Raw genomic sequence first — 16554 nt, 5'->3', positions numbered from 1 at the left:
ATGTTTTGAGATTACTTCACATGCAGGCACTTTTGCAGTTATCCTTGTGTACTTAGCCATTTTTCTTTATTTTATGTATCTGTTGAATATGAGAAAACAAGTGAGTCACTTAAACTCAGAAAGCAGGATCATAATGTCACAAGCATTAAACACAGATCTAATGCAAAACAGTTCTATGTTTTTAAAACTAGATTTCAAGCTGCTCTTTTTATTAACTGATTTAATTCAAGATTCATTTGTGGCAAAAATTATGTGTAAGGCACTTGTTCATTCTAGCCAGGAATAAACAATCTTAAATAGGTAAGCAAGTACTTACTAGGCCCTTTATATACAGAAGTATTTTGGAAAGAAATGCTTTGTGGCTTATGGCATACTAGTAAGTGCAGAAAGGAAAACACCACCACAGAGTTTGGTAATGTGGGTATTTTGAAGCTGTTCATAAAATGAAAATTAGATTTTTTCCAAATAATTTGAGACAGAACTACTAAAACCGAGTCAAGCATTAGCTCTTTGATGGCTCACATGTTATACACAATATTTCTGCAAGCTGGCTTAACTTCAGGGTCAGTACTGGTGGTACACACAGCCTCTCTGCCATTCTGTGAAGAAAAATGATAGTTAGTATTATATATAACTAAGATGTGGTCCAGAGGAGGCCACAAAGGTGATCAGAGGTCTGGAGCATCTCTCCTATGAGAACAGGCTGAGAGAACTGGGGTTGTTCAGAGGAGAAGGCTCTGGGCCAGACCTCTCTGCAGCCTTTTGGTATTTAAAGGGGGCTCATAAAATAGAGGGAGAGTGACTTTACACAGGCAGGTAGGCAGGACAGGGGGAAGGTGTTTTAAACTGAATGAGGAGAGACTTACATTACATATTAGGAAGAAATTCTTTACTAGAAGGGTAGAGGGGCACTGGAGCAGGTTGTCCAGTGGATGGAAGTTGTGGATGCCTCAGCCCTGGAAGGCTGGATGAGGACCTGAGAACCTGGTCTAGTGGAAGGTGTTTGTGCCCTGGTGAGGAGGAGGTTAGAAACAGGTGATCTTTAAGATCCTTTCCAATCCATTCTGTGATTCTATGGTAATTTGATTTTGCATTTTGCTCAGAGTTCAAATGGGTTCAGTCTATACATTTTCCCCTTTCCAGAAACCTGGGGCATGCAGTGAAAGGCTCACCATCCCTGAGAAGCAGATGCTTCAAAGCAGGCAGGTTAACCTGCTCCTGAGAAATTAACAACTGGTTTTCTGGAGCATAAGATCTCAGTGTATTGGAGCATTTTGACCCTGGAGCTGTGCTGTATACCACTTCCTGGTTTGGTCAGATTTAATTTAAAGCTGATAACAATGTGCACATCTACATCTTTTTCTCTTTGGAATTGGCACTGACCTGACTGGATGAGAAAGTGAAGGAGATGAGCAGATAGAAAACTAATCCCATGACTGTCATGAAGTATCAAACAAGTGCAAGTGAGATGAATGAATATATGGGCTGGGCTCTCCTAATTTTTGCAGAGAATACGAAAAACATGACCCCAAGTCTCTTGCATTGGCATTAAATCAGATAAATTCAATATTTGATACAAGATGTTGGGGGTACTGTTAATATTTGGGACAAGATATTGGGGGTACTGTTATTATTAATTAATGTAGTAAAGAAAGACAGTTGGGGGAAAAAAACAAACCCAGTTTTTGAACACACCAACCCTTCAATAAATCTGAGTAAGGTCCGCTGACTTCAGTGAAGCAGCCCTTGAAGGTACTTTATTTGATAGCACTGCTAAACATAACATGAATATTTTTTGGTGCTTAATATTAAGCAAAGCATTATTGAGAAGTCATTGTTTGTTGTCTGGTTAGCATACAATGGCTTCAAACAAATGTGCTGCTGGACTGGAACAGAGGATTTTTGTTTTGTTCCAATGTTCAGGGTGAAGTGGACTGGTCAATGAAGTTCACAGGCATCTGTGGAGTATCTCTTACATCATAGTATTGTCTCTGCAAGTCACCAGGGCTTTAGCAAAAATATGTTAGGAACAGTTGTAGTATTTTGGCAGTGCAGATACAACCTTTGATAAACTGTAATAGCTGGCACAAGTCCAACATTGTTTACTGTAGCACAACTTCCCTTTCTTGTTTCACAAAAATTAATTTGCAGATTTACTCCTAGCCGCAAGGAAAGGAGGCATTATTTTTTAAAACATGGAGCTTTTTTGAAGAAAAAAACAAAACCAAATGGAGACAGACTAGTGGAGACAAGTTTATACTGTAGGCAAAGTCAAAGTAATCTAGGATTTGAGCTTTTGTTCAGAGAGAAGGGAAATTTCTGACAGCTTTTGAATGGGCATTCAAATGATACCTAGACTGTATTGACCTCAACAGCATCATTTTGGGTTGACACATTGAGATAGAAAATAATTGCAGTGCATATTCTCTGTTTTTGTTAAATTGAACACCATACTTAATTTCATCATGCAATTAAACTCTATTTCATGGGACCTAATGCACAGTCCAGAAAAATTTACTATTGGATTGCATTTGGGTACTGCTATCTGCTTCAGTAATAGCTTAAATGTCATTAAATCACAGATTGGCTTGGGAGGGACCATGAAAGACCATCTTTTGTGGGGAAAGGGAGCCTCAATGATATTATCTAGCACCCTGTCCAGGGCATTTCCCAGTGCTCCAAGTAAGGCTAAAGAGGTTGCAGATATTGGCTGCCATAGACAGTGGGTCAGGACATCATGTGGAGGGGTGGATGTCTCACAAGGAGGCACCTTATTTTTTTCAAAATATGTTACCTAAAAAGTATCTCTTCTATCATTTTTATTCTGAAATACTTTCATTGCCACTGAATAAACTTTGCATTTTGGAAATTAAAGGTTAAAAGTAACTGCTCAGTTGGACTGAACACTGCTGTTACAGGCACAAAATAGATTGACATGTATGAGAGAAGTAAATACAGCTGTCCTTCTAAAAGGCTTATCCAGGAGATTTAATTAAAGAAATTTTTATCTGTTGTTTTAATGTCTCTCAAATATTTTTGGGTTTGCTTTGTATGGTAATTCAGAAAAAAATAGTAAGAAAAGCATAATCTTTACTTTTTCTTCTAAATACAGTCAGAAATTTTCTATGAAAAGTTTTTCCTCTGATAACTGGGTTAGTAACTTCACAGGCTGCACTTTTTAAAATGGATTTTGTAGTGCAAGGCTGAGGAGCTAGTGAGGGCACTCCGAATTACCTGGTTTCTGTTCCCAGCCATGTGACGCCTTTGGAACTGAACCACTGTACTTTCTAGAAAATGTGGACATCACTGAAGTGGAGGCAGATTGAGGAGCTCTGCTAAGTGTTCCTTAGTCAAATGAAATCTTGCTTATATACTGAATATCTGGGGAACCATGATGGATCTCGAAGCTTTCCAGAAAAGTGTTAAACTAATTTTCCCTTTAGAATTCTTCATTTCTAATGCTAAGTACCTGGAACCCTTGGAAACCTCAAAATTATCATTAAATCACTCTTCAACCTTCCAGTTACTAACAGTTCCAGTAGGCTTGGAACACAGCATAGCATAACAGCTCCTTCAGTCAGTGGGGCTTTTTTGGTTGGCTTTTATTTCTTCCCTCCTGTAAACCAGTTTGCTGGAAAAGTGAAATAACTTCCAACAATATAATGAAGAAAATTGCATACTTAATCATTATAATGAACATTTCTTTAGTGAATTTCACTGCCTCCCTACAGTGGAAATACTGAATAGAGGAGAATGTTTCCAAGAGTGGCTAAATGCCAAATATGCAAATCTCTGCCACAGCAGAGGTTGATTTTCAATAATTTAATGCTATTTTTTTTGTTGTTTTTTTTTATCTTCTGTTTTCTCTCTACCTGTTGTAGAACTGAGAAAGATCCATCAGATTGCTAGTTGGAAGTTGATGAGGAAAACCAGAACTGAGAATTTTTATGCTTGATTTTTATTTTTGTCAGCCAAATTAAAGCTTATTTTTAAGTTACTGCCTGAGAGATTCATCCTCTGTAGCAAAAACTTGTATAGGCAACTGGCAAGGTAGTATATGCACAAATTAGAAATTTGTTGTTAGGTTTTCACACAACAGTCGAGGTTTCTTTGGCACCTTCTATTAAAGAGAAGATGAAGTAACCATGAAAGTCTTGCTGTTAAAAAAATACGGAGCCACTGCTGTATTTTCATTAGCCTCCTTGGGTAGGTTGTAATCTTAGCTGAGGAGCAGTACAAGCCAGCCCTGAAAAAAAATTGATTCCAAGAGAATAGATCCCTGTTCCCAAAGACAAGTAAATGTCTTTTGAATGAAGTTCTTTGTACTAGCCATGCAACAATATGATTGGTCACCCCATTATGGGAGGCCTTTGATACAGTGAGTTTGTGGTTTATCAGGGGCTTCTCCTCGTTCAAAAATATTTTCTGGAGCTGAGACACAGAAAATAACAGGCTAAACTTGCTTTGCAGGCATCTTTCCCAGGAAACCTGCAATTAGTCCTCGTTCTGCGCCCAACAGGGTTTTTCCATCGAGCTCTCTCGGACATTGCTTTCAGATTCAACAAAGATGAGCTTAAAATGAAAGTACCTGTAAGTAATCCTCTGTTTTCACTTTTCTACCAGGAATCTGTAGAAGTACTTAAGGTAGCCAAGGAGGACCAAAGAAGCCCCAACAAAAAGCCATGCTTAGAGGCAGTTCTAGCAATTTTAGCTAATTCATGATGGCTTTTTCTTGAAAGAGTATGTGAATTTTGAAGCAGATGCATTTCCTATGGACAAACACTATGGTTTCTGTTACTTGAGCAAGTGTACAATGGATGCCTGTTGTTATATCACCAGTAAACCCACAGATTGTACTTTTGCTTGCAAGTGTACAGCATTATATTTTAAAATAAAATTTGAAACTATATGAGCTGATTATATAAAAGTTACTGTTCTTATCAGATGTAAATTGCAAGGGGGAGAGATGGTCTTTAAGAAAATTTTCCCCCATCTTTCATTTATTTTGGGGAACCAGTGCTTATATGAGAAATCCATGTAGACACTATTGTTCTGTCCTGCAGACCCGGGATAACAAGGAAAAATGAACAAGAAATTAATATTGCTTTTAGAAAAATGCCAAGTGTGGTTTATAGAGATAAAAAAAAATCTGGCAGTGTTATGCTGTATTATCCATAAGCTTTTTGTTTTTAAATATGCCTGGTGCCCATGTCCATATTCAGCCATTTACATTTACATCATCTTCACCTGAAAGAACTGTCAAGTTTGTGTTTCTGTATCCACAGGAAACAGTTCCATCTCTCACTTTTATATTAAAAAGTGCATCTTCTCTGTCAGAGTCTGAAGGATGGGGCTCGGAATCATTAACAAGGGACTTGTCGCCACTGATCACGTTCACTTTTTTTCTGTCCTGCTGCAGATCATAATGCTGGGCTCAGTGTCAGAACTGCAGGGTTACATTGATAAAACACAATTAACAGAAGATCTTGGTGGCACCCTGGATTACTGCCACAACAGATGGCTGTCCTGTCGCACTGTAAGTCTTAGGTTTTGTTACAACGTTTCAGCTTAATGAACCCTTCTGTTTTATACCCTGTCATTTATAAAACAGATTCCAAGTGATGCAAGTTGACTTGCTCAGTGTGAGAAGATGTTCCCAATGGTACTTAGTCATCTTAGAGAAATAATATGAGTAATAACTTGGGAGTGGTTTTCTGAACACTTGGAGCAAAGGAACTACAGTGTGTTATTGTGTTGAGGTTTATTGGTTTTCCTACAAGAAAGAAAAAGCTCAAATTGTAAAATAACTCCAGATTATAAAAATATGAAGAAGATACACCTGATACAAGCCTAAGAAAAATATACAATTAAGGAATTAATGGTGACGGTATCTGTTGCTTGCAAAATTCCACTTGGGCCATTTTTCATTGTTGTAATTCATCTGTTTGGGTTTGTTTTGAGAGTTATATTTTGTGTGCTTGTGTTTGTTTGTACCTATGTGTGTGATGAACACAAAACATCTTTAATGCTTTTTATTCCAAAAGGCTATAGAAGGTTTCGCCCAAAAGGTTAAGCAAACAGCTCAGATTCTTCAGTCCTTTGGGACTGAGCTGGCTGAAACAGAACTACCAAATGATGTGCAATCAACCAGCTCCCTTCTTGCAACACACACAGAAAAGAAGGACAAAATGAAGGTATGTAATTTTTGTAGAGATGCTGTCTTCTAGTTAAACTGTCTTTTAATTTATAGCTAGCAATATTAATGGAGAATATGGACGATGCTAATAGACAGTAGTAATGTGAACCAATGATATCTTTTTGAACTTGCTTTTTTTTGATGTTAAAAATCCTTTTTGCATTCAAAAATGACATTTCTTGAAACTAAGTTTACATATGGACAAATGCATAATGGGTTGTATGTGAAACAGTAATTTCTTTGTAAGTAGTGGTGTGTTTTATGTGTAGTTTTGTTTGCAACAGGAAATTTGATTGTATTTGCATGCATATTAAAATATATGGCCTTTTGAAGCATGAACAAATGTTCTTTCAAAAAGTATTAAATAAAAGCTCTTTGGAGGTTTCAGAACTGTGCATCTAACATTTTTGAGATATTTGTAGCCCAAGGCTACACTAGAAGGCTGTCTACCATGAAAATTTAACTCAGTTACACTGGGGTCTTGAAAAACATGGAAGAAGCTGACATTTATCATTTACAGTCTGTTGTCAGCCACTGCTTTTAATAAAACTGTGCTTGCTCAAATTCAATTGAAATCCTTCTTTCGATTCAGTGCCTTGTGAATTCTGCTTAAAAAAACCACATGCCACTACAGGGGTTTTTTTTTTGTTTGTTTTATAGGAGGATATCAGGGTAGCAGTAGAACAGGGAGATGATATCCTTGGAAGTATTACAAAACCAGTTACTGAGAATCCTGATTACAAACTGAATCAAGATCAGCTAGACAATCAAACAACGGTAGAAAGGTGAGAGGTGTGAAATACTAAATATGCTGCTTTTCTGCATTTTTGATCCCCCACCCCCAGCTTCTTTATTTATTTCCATATTTTTGCTTTGCAAATAAGCAAATGTTTCAATGTGAACATTATAAATAACTTTAGAAACAGCTCCTCTGTTGTCAGATCTGTCCTGAACAAAATAACCCCCTAATGTCCACTGCGGGGCCGCCTGGCTTTAGGGAAATGGGGTTGGAATTCTGATACCACACAACCCTGTTCTTCTTTTCATTTTTGTCACATTTGGGCTCTATACTTGAGTACCTTTTCCTTATTTTACAGAATATCAATGCTTTGTTTAGAAACTGAAGTGCAATCCAAGAAATTTTGCTGCTGTACAGAGGACATGAGGGGAAGACTGAAGTGATCTATCCCTTCTTTTCAGTAGATTTGTCCATTTCCATGGGCAATTTTTTGCTTTTAAGCCTGTTAACTTATCACTGTTGTTAGTAGCTTTTAAAGGCTGTTTGGGAGTACACGACTCTTGAAGTATCTATGCACCAATTTCCTATGTGCTTCCTCTGGGCATATAAGTAATAGGTATTGTTTTCCTTTGCTCCCTGCCTGCCACATACACACCCCCCTCACATTACTGCCAGGTTTGAAGACATTATATCACTGTAGCACAGATGTAAATTTTCACAAAGCTGTGAAAGCATAGCTCATTTCCCCAGGCAGTATTTTGCATTCTTTTTTTGTCTGTCATTCTGTATTTCTGTTACACTCAGGCCAGCTTTCTTTCCAAATAACTGTCCATTCCAATCCACAAAGCTTGGCAGAAGTCACTTTTTTTGGTCACTGTTGCTATCAGCGGTCCAAGGACGGTCAGGGTGGGGGTTGCTCATTTATCCATAACATTCCTATTCAATACAGTATCTGAGGGAAGCTGGAACAAACTCTGTGTGTGTGTGTGTCGCTGCCTTTTCCCTTGTTGATTTTTACTTGTAAATTCAGAGTTCATTTCTGTAGTGTTAAAGACAAAAGTTCATTAAAATTCTGATGGGTTGCCTTCCCTGGATGTAGTCTAAGCGCAGCTAAGTGCAAAGTCCATGGGATATCATACTGTCACATACAATTATGGAAGATAAGTTAAGAAGTGAAAGTTTTAAGTCATTTGCCAGAATTATAATCAAAGAACGTTTTCCTCATCACAGTACAGCTGTACACGTGCCTGTGATATTTAATTAATCACACTATTTGGAAGAGAAGGAGCAATGGCCTTCAGGTTTATAGTCAGCTTTGCTCCAAAGAATTAAATGTACGGGCAGCTGCCTGGTCATAGCAGTTCAAATTTTTTACCTTAACTTTTCCTGTTAGCCTGAGGCTTGAGTTCCTCTGAGTCTTAACCCACACATTTACATATCTTATTCATGTATGTTAGCCCCAGCTCCTCATGTCCAGAGGCCAAAGCTGAGAAGGTGCTTAAAAAAAGCACTTGCCCATTTTCCAGAAATTGATGTTTGTGTTGAGTTTCAGTTTTTTACATCAGTGTTATTGTAGGAAATGATACTGTGCAATACAAAAAATGTTTCCTGTATCCATTTTATTTGTCCTGAAAAATACTGCTTTGGGGAGGCTTTTTTTTTTATTTACTGTGGAGGACTGCATTGTCCCTTGAAGGTTGTACCCATCATTCTTAGGGTATTTTTTTTAATGTGTTTTGTTTTGATTTTTAAAGGCTATTGGCTCAATTACATGAAACAGAGACTGCCTTTGATGAGTTTTGGATGAAGCATCAGCAAAAACTAGAGCAGTGTCTGCGCCTTCGGAATTTTGAACAGAATTTCAGAGAGGTGAGAACTTCTTGGTGGCAGTCAATATTTGGTAACACAGAAATGATTCAGAAAATGCTTCCTGCTCTTGATTTTACAGTTCTTGTATGTACTTGCAAGCTTTCTCTAACCTTTTTCTTGTACTTGCCCTTACTTGACACACTGCTATCTTTACTAGTTTGGATTCATGCCTATAGAGACATAACTTTTTTTTTTTTCCTACAGTCTTAGGAAGTTTTTTATCATGCACCCAGCCGTGTATAAGCATTCAAAAACTCCTTTGAAACCTGTTCTCTACCACAGAAACATAAAATGCTGCTGCAACACTTTCATCTTGCCAATAGGTCCTTTTATGGAACCAAGTTTCAACTCAACATTCTGGCTGAAATTTTATGAAAACTGTCTCCAGCACTGTGGGTGGGAAGTTGCAACCATAGTGTTAGAAGCTGGGTGGAGGCTGCACTACAATTTTCACAGCCAGTTTCTGATCTCATGTAGTTTAACTCATGTGCTTGATGGCACCTACGGACCCTTTATCCTGGTGTAGCTGATCTCGGAGCACAGCCCCTGTGCAACGCTCAGAAACACTCTTGCAAGCATTTGTCTGTCTCTAAAACAATTGCTGGAGTGGAGATCTTTTCCTCATGTCCTGCTGTTAACATTAATGTCGCTTTGTGTCCTTGTCATCTGGTCAAAGCAAGATCATAAATGTTTCCTTAGCTTTCTTGCATCTTTTTCTGTACCAGGAAACAGGATTATTTCACTGCCTTTTCTTTGTAGTTGTTTTCCTTTTTAATTGGGGGGGAAGGTAGGCTGACAAAAAAAGGTGCTTTTTTTCTGTGTCCCAGTAACCACCTGATATGAGTCACCTGACTGCAAATAGTGGCTATCACCTGTGTGATTGGTGGGTCTCTGGAGAGGTGGAGGTCTCTTCATTCATGCATAGCTGTGTCTCATTTCAGGTCAAAGCAGCTTTGGATATTGTGTCTGAGAGACTCTCTGCTTTCACAGATGTGGGAAACAGCCGTTCACATGTGGAGCATATTTTGAAAGATCTTGCCAACTTTAAAGAAAAATCAGATGTAAGAATTCTGCAAGTTTCCTTAATTTCTACTATGACAATGCACGTGCAGAGGGGAATGGGATTTGGTTGTTGAGTGTGTCAGCTTAAGCTGACAACAAGGCAGAATCGGTGTCTCAGGTAACATACAGAAAGAATCTGAAATAAAGTCTTTAACCATTGGAGAAGAGTAATTCTTGGACATCCCTCAATAAAGAGCAGAGTGACCAGACACAAAGTGTGATTACTTCATGTAAGAATTGCATGAAGTGTCTACGTAGCCAAGTTTTGCATTTACTGATCAAGGGGGCACTTCCATTTCTAGTAAAGCCATGTCTTTCAATAAATCTTAGAAATACGAAAACTGTGTATTGAATGTACAATAAAGATGGCCAACAGAAACATACACTGAACAATATAGGAAGGGAACCTTTTTCTGATCTGTGCTTCACAATAAAACAAATTGCTCTCTAAGTGAGGTTGTTGCTCTTAAGGCTGAGATATGGGGTTTTTTTTAATTTGAGTTCAGATTGTTGCTGTACCCCAAATTGCATTCATACACACACAGACTCTGCTGAATAAGGCATACAAAGACAACAGTGGTTCCTTCACAAGGAGGCCTGTGATTAAATTCACTGTTATTTCTGAGGTACTTTGGTACATGAAGGTTCTTGGGCATCTGGAAAGATAGGAAATCACTTTGATTTATTAAGCAAGGCAGATATAAACTAAAGATGTATTCTTTATCAATATGTGTATTTCACTGTGTATTTCATTGGTCTTGATCCAAGGAAAGATGTACTTTAATCAGTGCTTATTTTCTTAGGAAACTGTAAGAAAAGCCAAAATGTTAGCTTCAGAGCGTGATGCTTTTATTCAAAGCAATCATTATGCTGTGGACTCCATTATTCCAAAATGCAGTGAACTTCATCATCTCTGTGATGCCTTCACTACTGAAATAGAACAGAGGAGAAAACTTCTTAACAAATCCCTGGAACTGCATGACTTACTAGAGAAGGTAAATGTAGTATGCAGCAGCTGTTTCCCAAAACCTCGGTTGAACAATTGTCATAATGGTAGGTAACATTATCTCAGTGGGCTGGAAGTTTTCTCTTTAAATAGCTTGAATACATGACAAGGTTGAGTGTTTCAGACTCTTAGCGTGTGATGCTGACAGTGGTGCATTCTGAGCCTCTTCTTCTCTGTTTCTAGTCTATGAAGTGGTGTGATGAAGGAATTTACCTGCTGGCTTCCCAGCCAGTAGATAAGTGTCAGTCTCAGGATGGTGCAGAATCAGCGTTACAGGAGATTGAGAAGTTCCTGGATACTGGTGCTGGCAATAAAATCAAGGAGTTGAATAAAATTTACGAAGAGTATGCTCACATCCTCAATGAAGACCTAAAGGTACCAGAAGATGTTTATATGTGTCTGTGTGTCCATTTGGTCATTCTAGAATTGCTCTCTTGTACTGCCATTGATAAAGCTAAATAATCAGCACTAGGAGTTATACCTGTTAACTGGAAAGGCAATACATTTCTCTGCCTGAGTCTCATCACATCTTTGGATAAGCACCAAAGGTTTCCGAGACTGTTCATAACTACTTTAATTTTTCAGACAGTAAAATTGCTTTAAAAAAAAATTCTCCCAAATGAGTATTTGAAATACCTATTTCTTATGTAGCTACTAAGAATGTGCTATTCTTATGTGCTACTTTTTTTTATTTTTAAAGAACTTGAGAATATATTCATTTTCTTCATGGTTGATCTCTTCATGTAACAGAAACTTTAGACAGTGAAAAAAAAATTTTTTTTTCAATTGAAACTTGAATCCCAGATTTCTCGATAGTAAACACACAAAATATTTTTGAACTAATGTTTCAATTCTTAAGTGTACAAAATCACAGCAGATTGCACCTGGTTAAAAGTGAAGAGTTAGTGTAATATTTCTATATGTGGTATAAAAGTAAATGCAATTTCTAATCAGTATGCGGTAGATGCTGTAGATGTCAATGTAGCTTCTTGATAGGTCTCTGACAGGAATTTAAAAATTATAATAAATTATTTAAATTATGTTTTTAATTCAAGTTGATTTTTATTTCCATGGCAACTGTAGGACCATGTGCAAAAGGTTTTCCAGAAGCAAGAAAGTATGGAAGAAATGTTTCAAAAGAGGCAAGTAAGTCTTAAGAAGCTGGCAGCTAAACAGACACGTCCTGTTCAGCCAGTTGCTCCAAGACCTGAAGCATTTGTGAAATCTCCTTGTACCTCTCCAGGTAAGTTATCTGTATTAGCCTTTCGTTTTCTGTGCTATGCTGAGAAACTTAAAGAAACTTCCAGCCATAATTTGTAGTTGCACGAACATCTGTGTCAGATCTGATCCAGTTCTACCTTCTCTTTGGTTCTGGTTTACATGTTTAGGTCTCCAAAGAGAAAACGTGTCCAACTCAGAAAGCAGTGCACTTCGGAGGGTAAACTACAGAAAAGGAAAGGTATTTTTGTCACTTTGCATTTTTCACACGTGCACTACCTGAAAAAGTCATAGTACAACAGAATATTCAGGAACTCTCAATAAGTATGAGGGAAATCTACTAAGAAAGTGATGGCATTGTCCCAGTTGAAGTAACACTGGTGAAACAGTCACATGGTTTAAATAGGGACTGCTGTGCTGCTGGGCTGGTTATGAGGGAGGGTAAAGTAAATAATTGCTAGTATTAGGAAAAATGTTAGGGCAGCAAAATATTAAGTCTGTGGACAGGAAACATTTTTTATTTGCCAGTAGTAATTGGCTACTCTTAAAACTGTTGACAGTGAAGAAGTTGTCATTGGCTCCAAGACAGCTTCACCTGACCTAGTGGATTGCCATTCCCAAGTGGGGATGGTCTTCCTGCCCTGCCTGCAGCAAGGGAAGTATCCTGACAGCAGCAACAGGAACAAGTAGTTTCTCACTGGGTTAGAGAGTTGAATCAAATCAGCAAAGGTGCAGCAAAAGACAACACCAGGAAGGAGGCTGGGCCACATGACCAGGATGGACAGCATTTGGAGAGAAAAGGGGTGGTTCAAGGAGGGCTTGAAAGCAGAACCCCTCTCTTCTTTCAGCAAAAAGCAGAACCCCTCTCTTCTTTCAGTTAGGTTTAGGCATTACAGTAAAAGTTTTAGGAGTGAGTTTCTGTGTTGGTTTAAGAAGTAACCAGAAAGTTAGCACAGTAACTTACTTTTAGCTTGGAAAACAGACTAAGGCTAGTGTTGCCTACAAGATTATGCTGGTGCTCTGATGCCTTCTTGAAAAGAGTTTTGAACCACTATCTTTTCTTAACTAGCTTTTGATTGAGAACTTTCCACATCCAAATATTGTGTGCTTCAAGACCTTCACGGTGACTTGAATATTTTTCATGGCATTCTTGCAAACTGCCTTCATTTTTAGTGGAGTACAGTCTTTCCAGTGAAAAGTGATGAGCACAAAGCTCTGTATTTTAAAGGGTTTTTTCCTATGATGCCATGATTATTTTTTTCATTGTTTATTTGTCTCCTTCTTTAGAGTGAAGTGACTGAACTCCATCAAAGCAGGGGAGGATCTACAATGGATGATGAAGAAAACCTAGCTGTGTTACGACAGTAAGTGCATTTTGATAAGCAGAAAGTGTGGATTTTCTCTGATTTGGTTCCAGCAAAGCCTGGCTAAGGATTTGATAAAACAAGTATATTTCTCTGAAATAACCCTCAGTGACTTTTGAAATGCATTGGCTGTGCTCTGTGCACAGAGGAAGACATTTCTGTCTGCAGCATTATTTAGAGTTTTGGTAGTACCAGAGTCTACCTTTGCTGCAGTGAGGTGATGCTATGGCAGGACAACCACATATTTTCATTTCAGAGATTATACAGTTTTGAGTAATAAACCCCCTGTAAATCTATTGAAGGTTTTAGTCTCCATGCTTTGAGACTTTGTCTTTATATTGGACTCTTTTTACTCCTCTGTTTTGATATGTGTTACCAAAAAACCACTTTTATAAAAACTGAACAGCATAAAATATGTTAAAGAAATGACTTAGTACAACCTGCAATGCATATAGCAGACCTTGCATTTTTACTTGTACCCTGGCTACTTACATGGTCTTTTTAATGTCATAACCTTCTGTTACATCACACAAAATCACAAGGAAAGGAGTTTGGGGGGAAGTATGATTTAATGCTTGATCATTACGTAAATTAAACTTAAAGCATCATCAAGATATTTAAAGGGTGTCCTAAATATCTCTAATTTAAAATTACCAATGTAGATTTAAGTCTGTTTGATAATCCAATGCAGCTCCAGCTCCAGCTCCTGCAGCAGTTGCAAACAAAGTATAACCAGACTTTGTTCATACAATGATAAAACACTCTGCTGCTTCAATTCAGTTAGTACAGCACTGAAACTGCTAGATTTTATGTTTTCCTGTTCAAACACATTTTCAAAAATTTTAAAATGTTTTAAAAATATGTGTCTCTCAATAAGGATATATAAAGTATGACAGGAATATCCATGGAACATAATATTTTCCATTACCTGGAAACAGTTCTTTTGTTGTCTGAAGTAAGAAGAAAAACAGCCAAAATTAATGTTACCTCCTTATTTTACATAAGTGAATAGGCCCACCTTAATTATCATTCTTTGTCCACAGGCATGTAATGAATGAACTTATCGAGACTGAACGAGCGTATGTGGAAGAACTCCTCTGTGTTCTTGAGGTAAATACTAAGTTTCTCTCTGGATGTTAGTGAATCTCTTGCATTTCATGGATTCTCTTATGTTTTCCTTATGACCATAAAGCCTCTGTTTGTTCTGTCAAGCAATGTGGTCATTACATCTTTCCTTTCTCATCATATTTTCACAGAGGCAGCAATAGGTGATTTTTTCCTAGAAATAGCTGTACAACTAGGATTTTGTATTAGAAAACACAAACTGAGCAGAAAATAAGATGTCCCTTAGCATTAAGGTGGAATCATAGTGAGATTTGTAATGATGATTAATTCCTGCAAAAGCTCTTTCCAGAGTTGTGGGTCAGTTCCAGGAAGGTCATGTGTCGCACAGGAACGTGAATCTGTGTCAAGAGGCTCCTGTGTCAGAGGAGAAAAGTTGTTTCTTACATCTTTCTTTGCATATCTTTAAGTGATCTTCCACATGTCTTGGGTACAACTGTGGGAACAGAATGCCTTGTAATAAAATCCCCATTTGAAATCATCAAGGAAGCAAAGGTGCTCCCTTTGCTCCACACTTATGGAGGCACGATTACAGCATTGCTGAGTTGCTTGTAGAAATACACTGCAGTATTCTTGTATTCCTCAAGTTCAAGTCTTCAGCTATGGATGTGTCATTTTCCTGTAATCCAGTTTGATTTCAGGGAAGGATGAAGTTGCAGGTAACTATGGCTGAATAATTTGATCAGGATGAACTAGAGTTGAGACAAGTGGATATTCTTGGTGTGCATATCAATGTTAAGCTCCTAAATAGGAACTGTCAAATGTTATGGACCAGGACTGATAACTTCTGGGTACATACCTTCAAGAGTAGTGTATGAGGGTTTTGGATTCTGGTCTTGGTTTTGCGAGTTTGTGCTGAGCTTGCCACAGCATTTACATCCTGTGTTCAGTCCAAGTGCTGGAAGTGTTATTACAGCAGGATGGTCACATCTGACAAGTGATAATAAACCCAGGTCAATTTGGAGTGGGCCTTAAAGATCATTTTGTTCTCTGCTTTTGTAGGCAATGCATCTGTACAGGTCTATTCATAAAATCATGACTGAAATAGTTTGAGGATTTTTGGTCCTTACTGCTGCTACTGGAGCATTTTCCTATTCCCATGGTATTACTCTTGTTTTCTGTAGAGTGCAGTGCAATTCCTGTCTTGCTAGGCCAAGTGTCTTGGTTTTGTGCCGCTGTGAGTGACAGTCCAGTACTCTGTGCCAGGCACACCTCTGTGCCTCCTTGCAGTTTGGTATCCCTCTAGCTTGAACTTGTGTGATTGGGAATGCCAGCAGTAATTCTGGGTCAGATACTTGCTGAGGTATGGCTCAGTGGCAGGCTTCCAGCTTTTGAGGAATTCTAGTTATTACTCCATAGTTCTGGCAGTTCTCCCATTCCCTTTGTTTCTCCCATTCTAATAATTTTTCAATTTTTCATGTAAAATAACCTGGTATTCCTTTGTAGAGACAGTGTCTACTCTTATTATGTCCTGTTTGTTTGCCATGCATTTTCTGTCTGCCAAGGATTCCGATAGAAAAAAAACAAGGTAGTTTCCCAAGATTGATTATTTGGAAACTGCTATATCTTATCCAAGATCAATAATTTTTCTTTCATTAATAACCATGATCATCCCACTTCAGTCTGTGAAATTCTATAATCTTTACTGGGAGAAGAACACTGGTCTAGTCTATTTTTAGGTATTGAATTCTACCCTTTTTTCCACTTACTTGGATGGTTTTAGAGCAGCTTTCAAATGAAAGACTAAGCAAGGCTTTAAACATTTTTAAAGTAAGATTAAATAATCTCTGTAGTTGTATTAAGTAGCTTTCCCTCTCTTTTTTTAAAACACAACTGCTGCATAGGTCGTAAAACATGAAGCTTTTTTAAAAAATTTTAAAAGTATATAGCCTAAAGTGAAAAAAATGACAAAAACTTTTTGTCAATGTAGATATTTCAAGCTTTTGTTCCTTCAAAATTTGAAAGTTATCCACTCTGT

The 16554-nt window shown here is 37.8% G+C and overlaps 1 protein-coding gene across 12 annotated transcripts in view; it reads left to right on the top strand.

The window, feature by feature from the left end:
- The window catches only part of MCF2L (MCF.2 cell line derived transforming sequence like), a 145076-nt gene that overhangs the window by 110665 nt on the left and 17857 nt on the right, over positions 1 to 16554 (top strand). For all 12 annotated transcript variants that reach the window (XM_059839656.1, XM_059839668.1, XM_059839659.1 and 9 more), the window contains 12 exons: positions 4471 to 4590; positions 5420 to 5536; positions 6045 to 6194; positions 6857 to 6981; positions 8690 to 8804; positions 9746 to 9865; positions 10670 to 10861; positions 11056 to 11247; positions 11956 to 12115; positions 12261 to 12331; positions 13378 to 13454; positions 14498 to 14564. In XM_059839656.1, the coding sequence (XP_059695639.1) occupies positions 4471 to 4590; positions 5420 to 5536; positions 6045 to 6194; positions 6857 to 6981; positions 8690 to 8804; positions 9746 to 9865; positions 10670 to 10861; positions 11056 to 11247; positions 11956 to 12115; positions 12261 to 12331; positions 13378 to 13454; positions 14498 to 14564 (1506 nt within the window). The remainder of the gene's footprint in view (positions 1 to 4470; positions 4591 to 5419; positions 5537 to 6044; positions 6195 to 6856; positions 6982 to 8689; positions 8805 to 9745; positions 9866 to 10669; positions 10862 to 11055; positions 11248 to 11955; positions 12116 to 12260; positions 12332 to 13377; positions 13455 to 14497; positions 14565 to 16554) is intronic.

The sequence above is a fragment of the Haemorhous mexicanus genome, chromosome 2 (assembly GCF_027477595.1).
Source record: "Haemorhous mexicanus isolate bHaeMex1 chromosome 2, bHaeMex1.pri, whole genome shotgun sequence".
Taxonomy (NCBI): Eukaryota; Metazoa; Chordata; class Aves; order Passeriformes; family Fringillidae; genus Haemorhous; species Haemorhous mexicanus.
The sequence above is the reverse complement of the archived record's forward strand: the minus strand, read 5'-3'. Positions and strand labels throughout refer to the sequence as shown.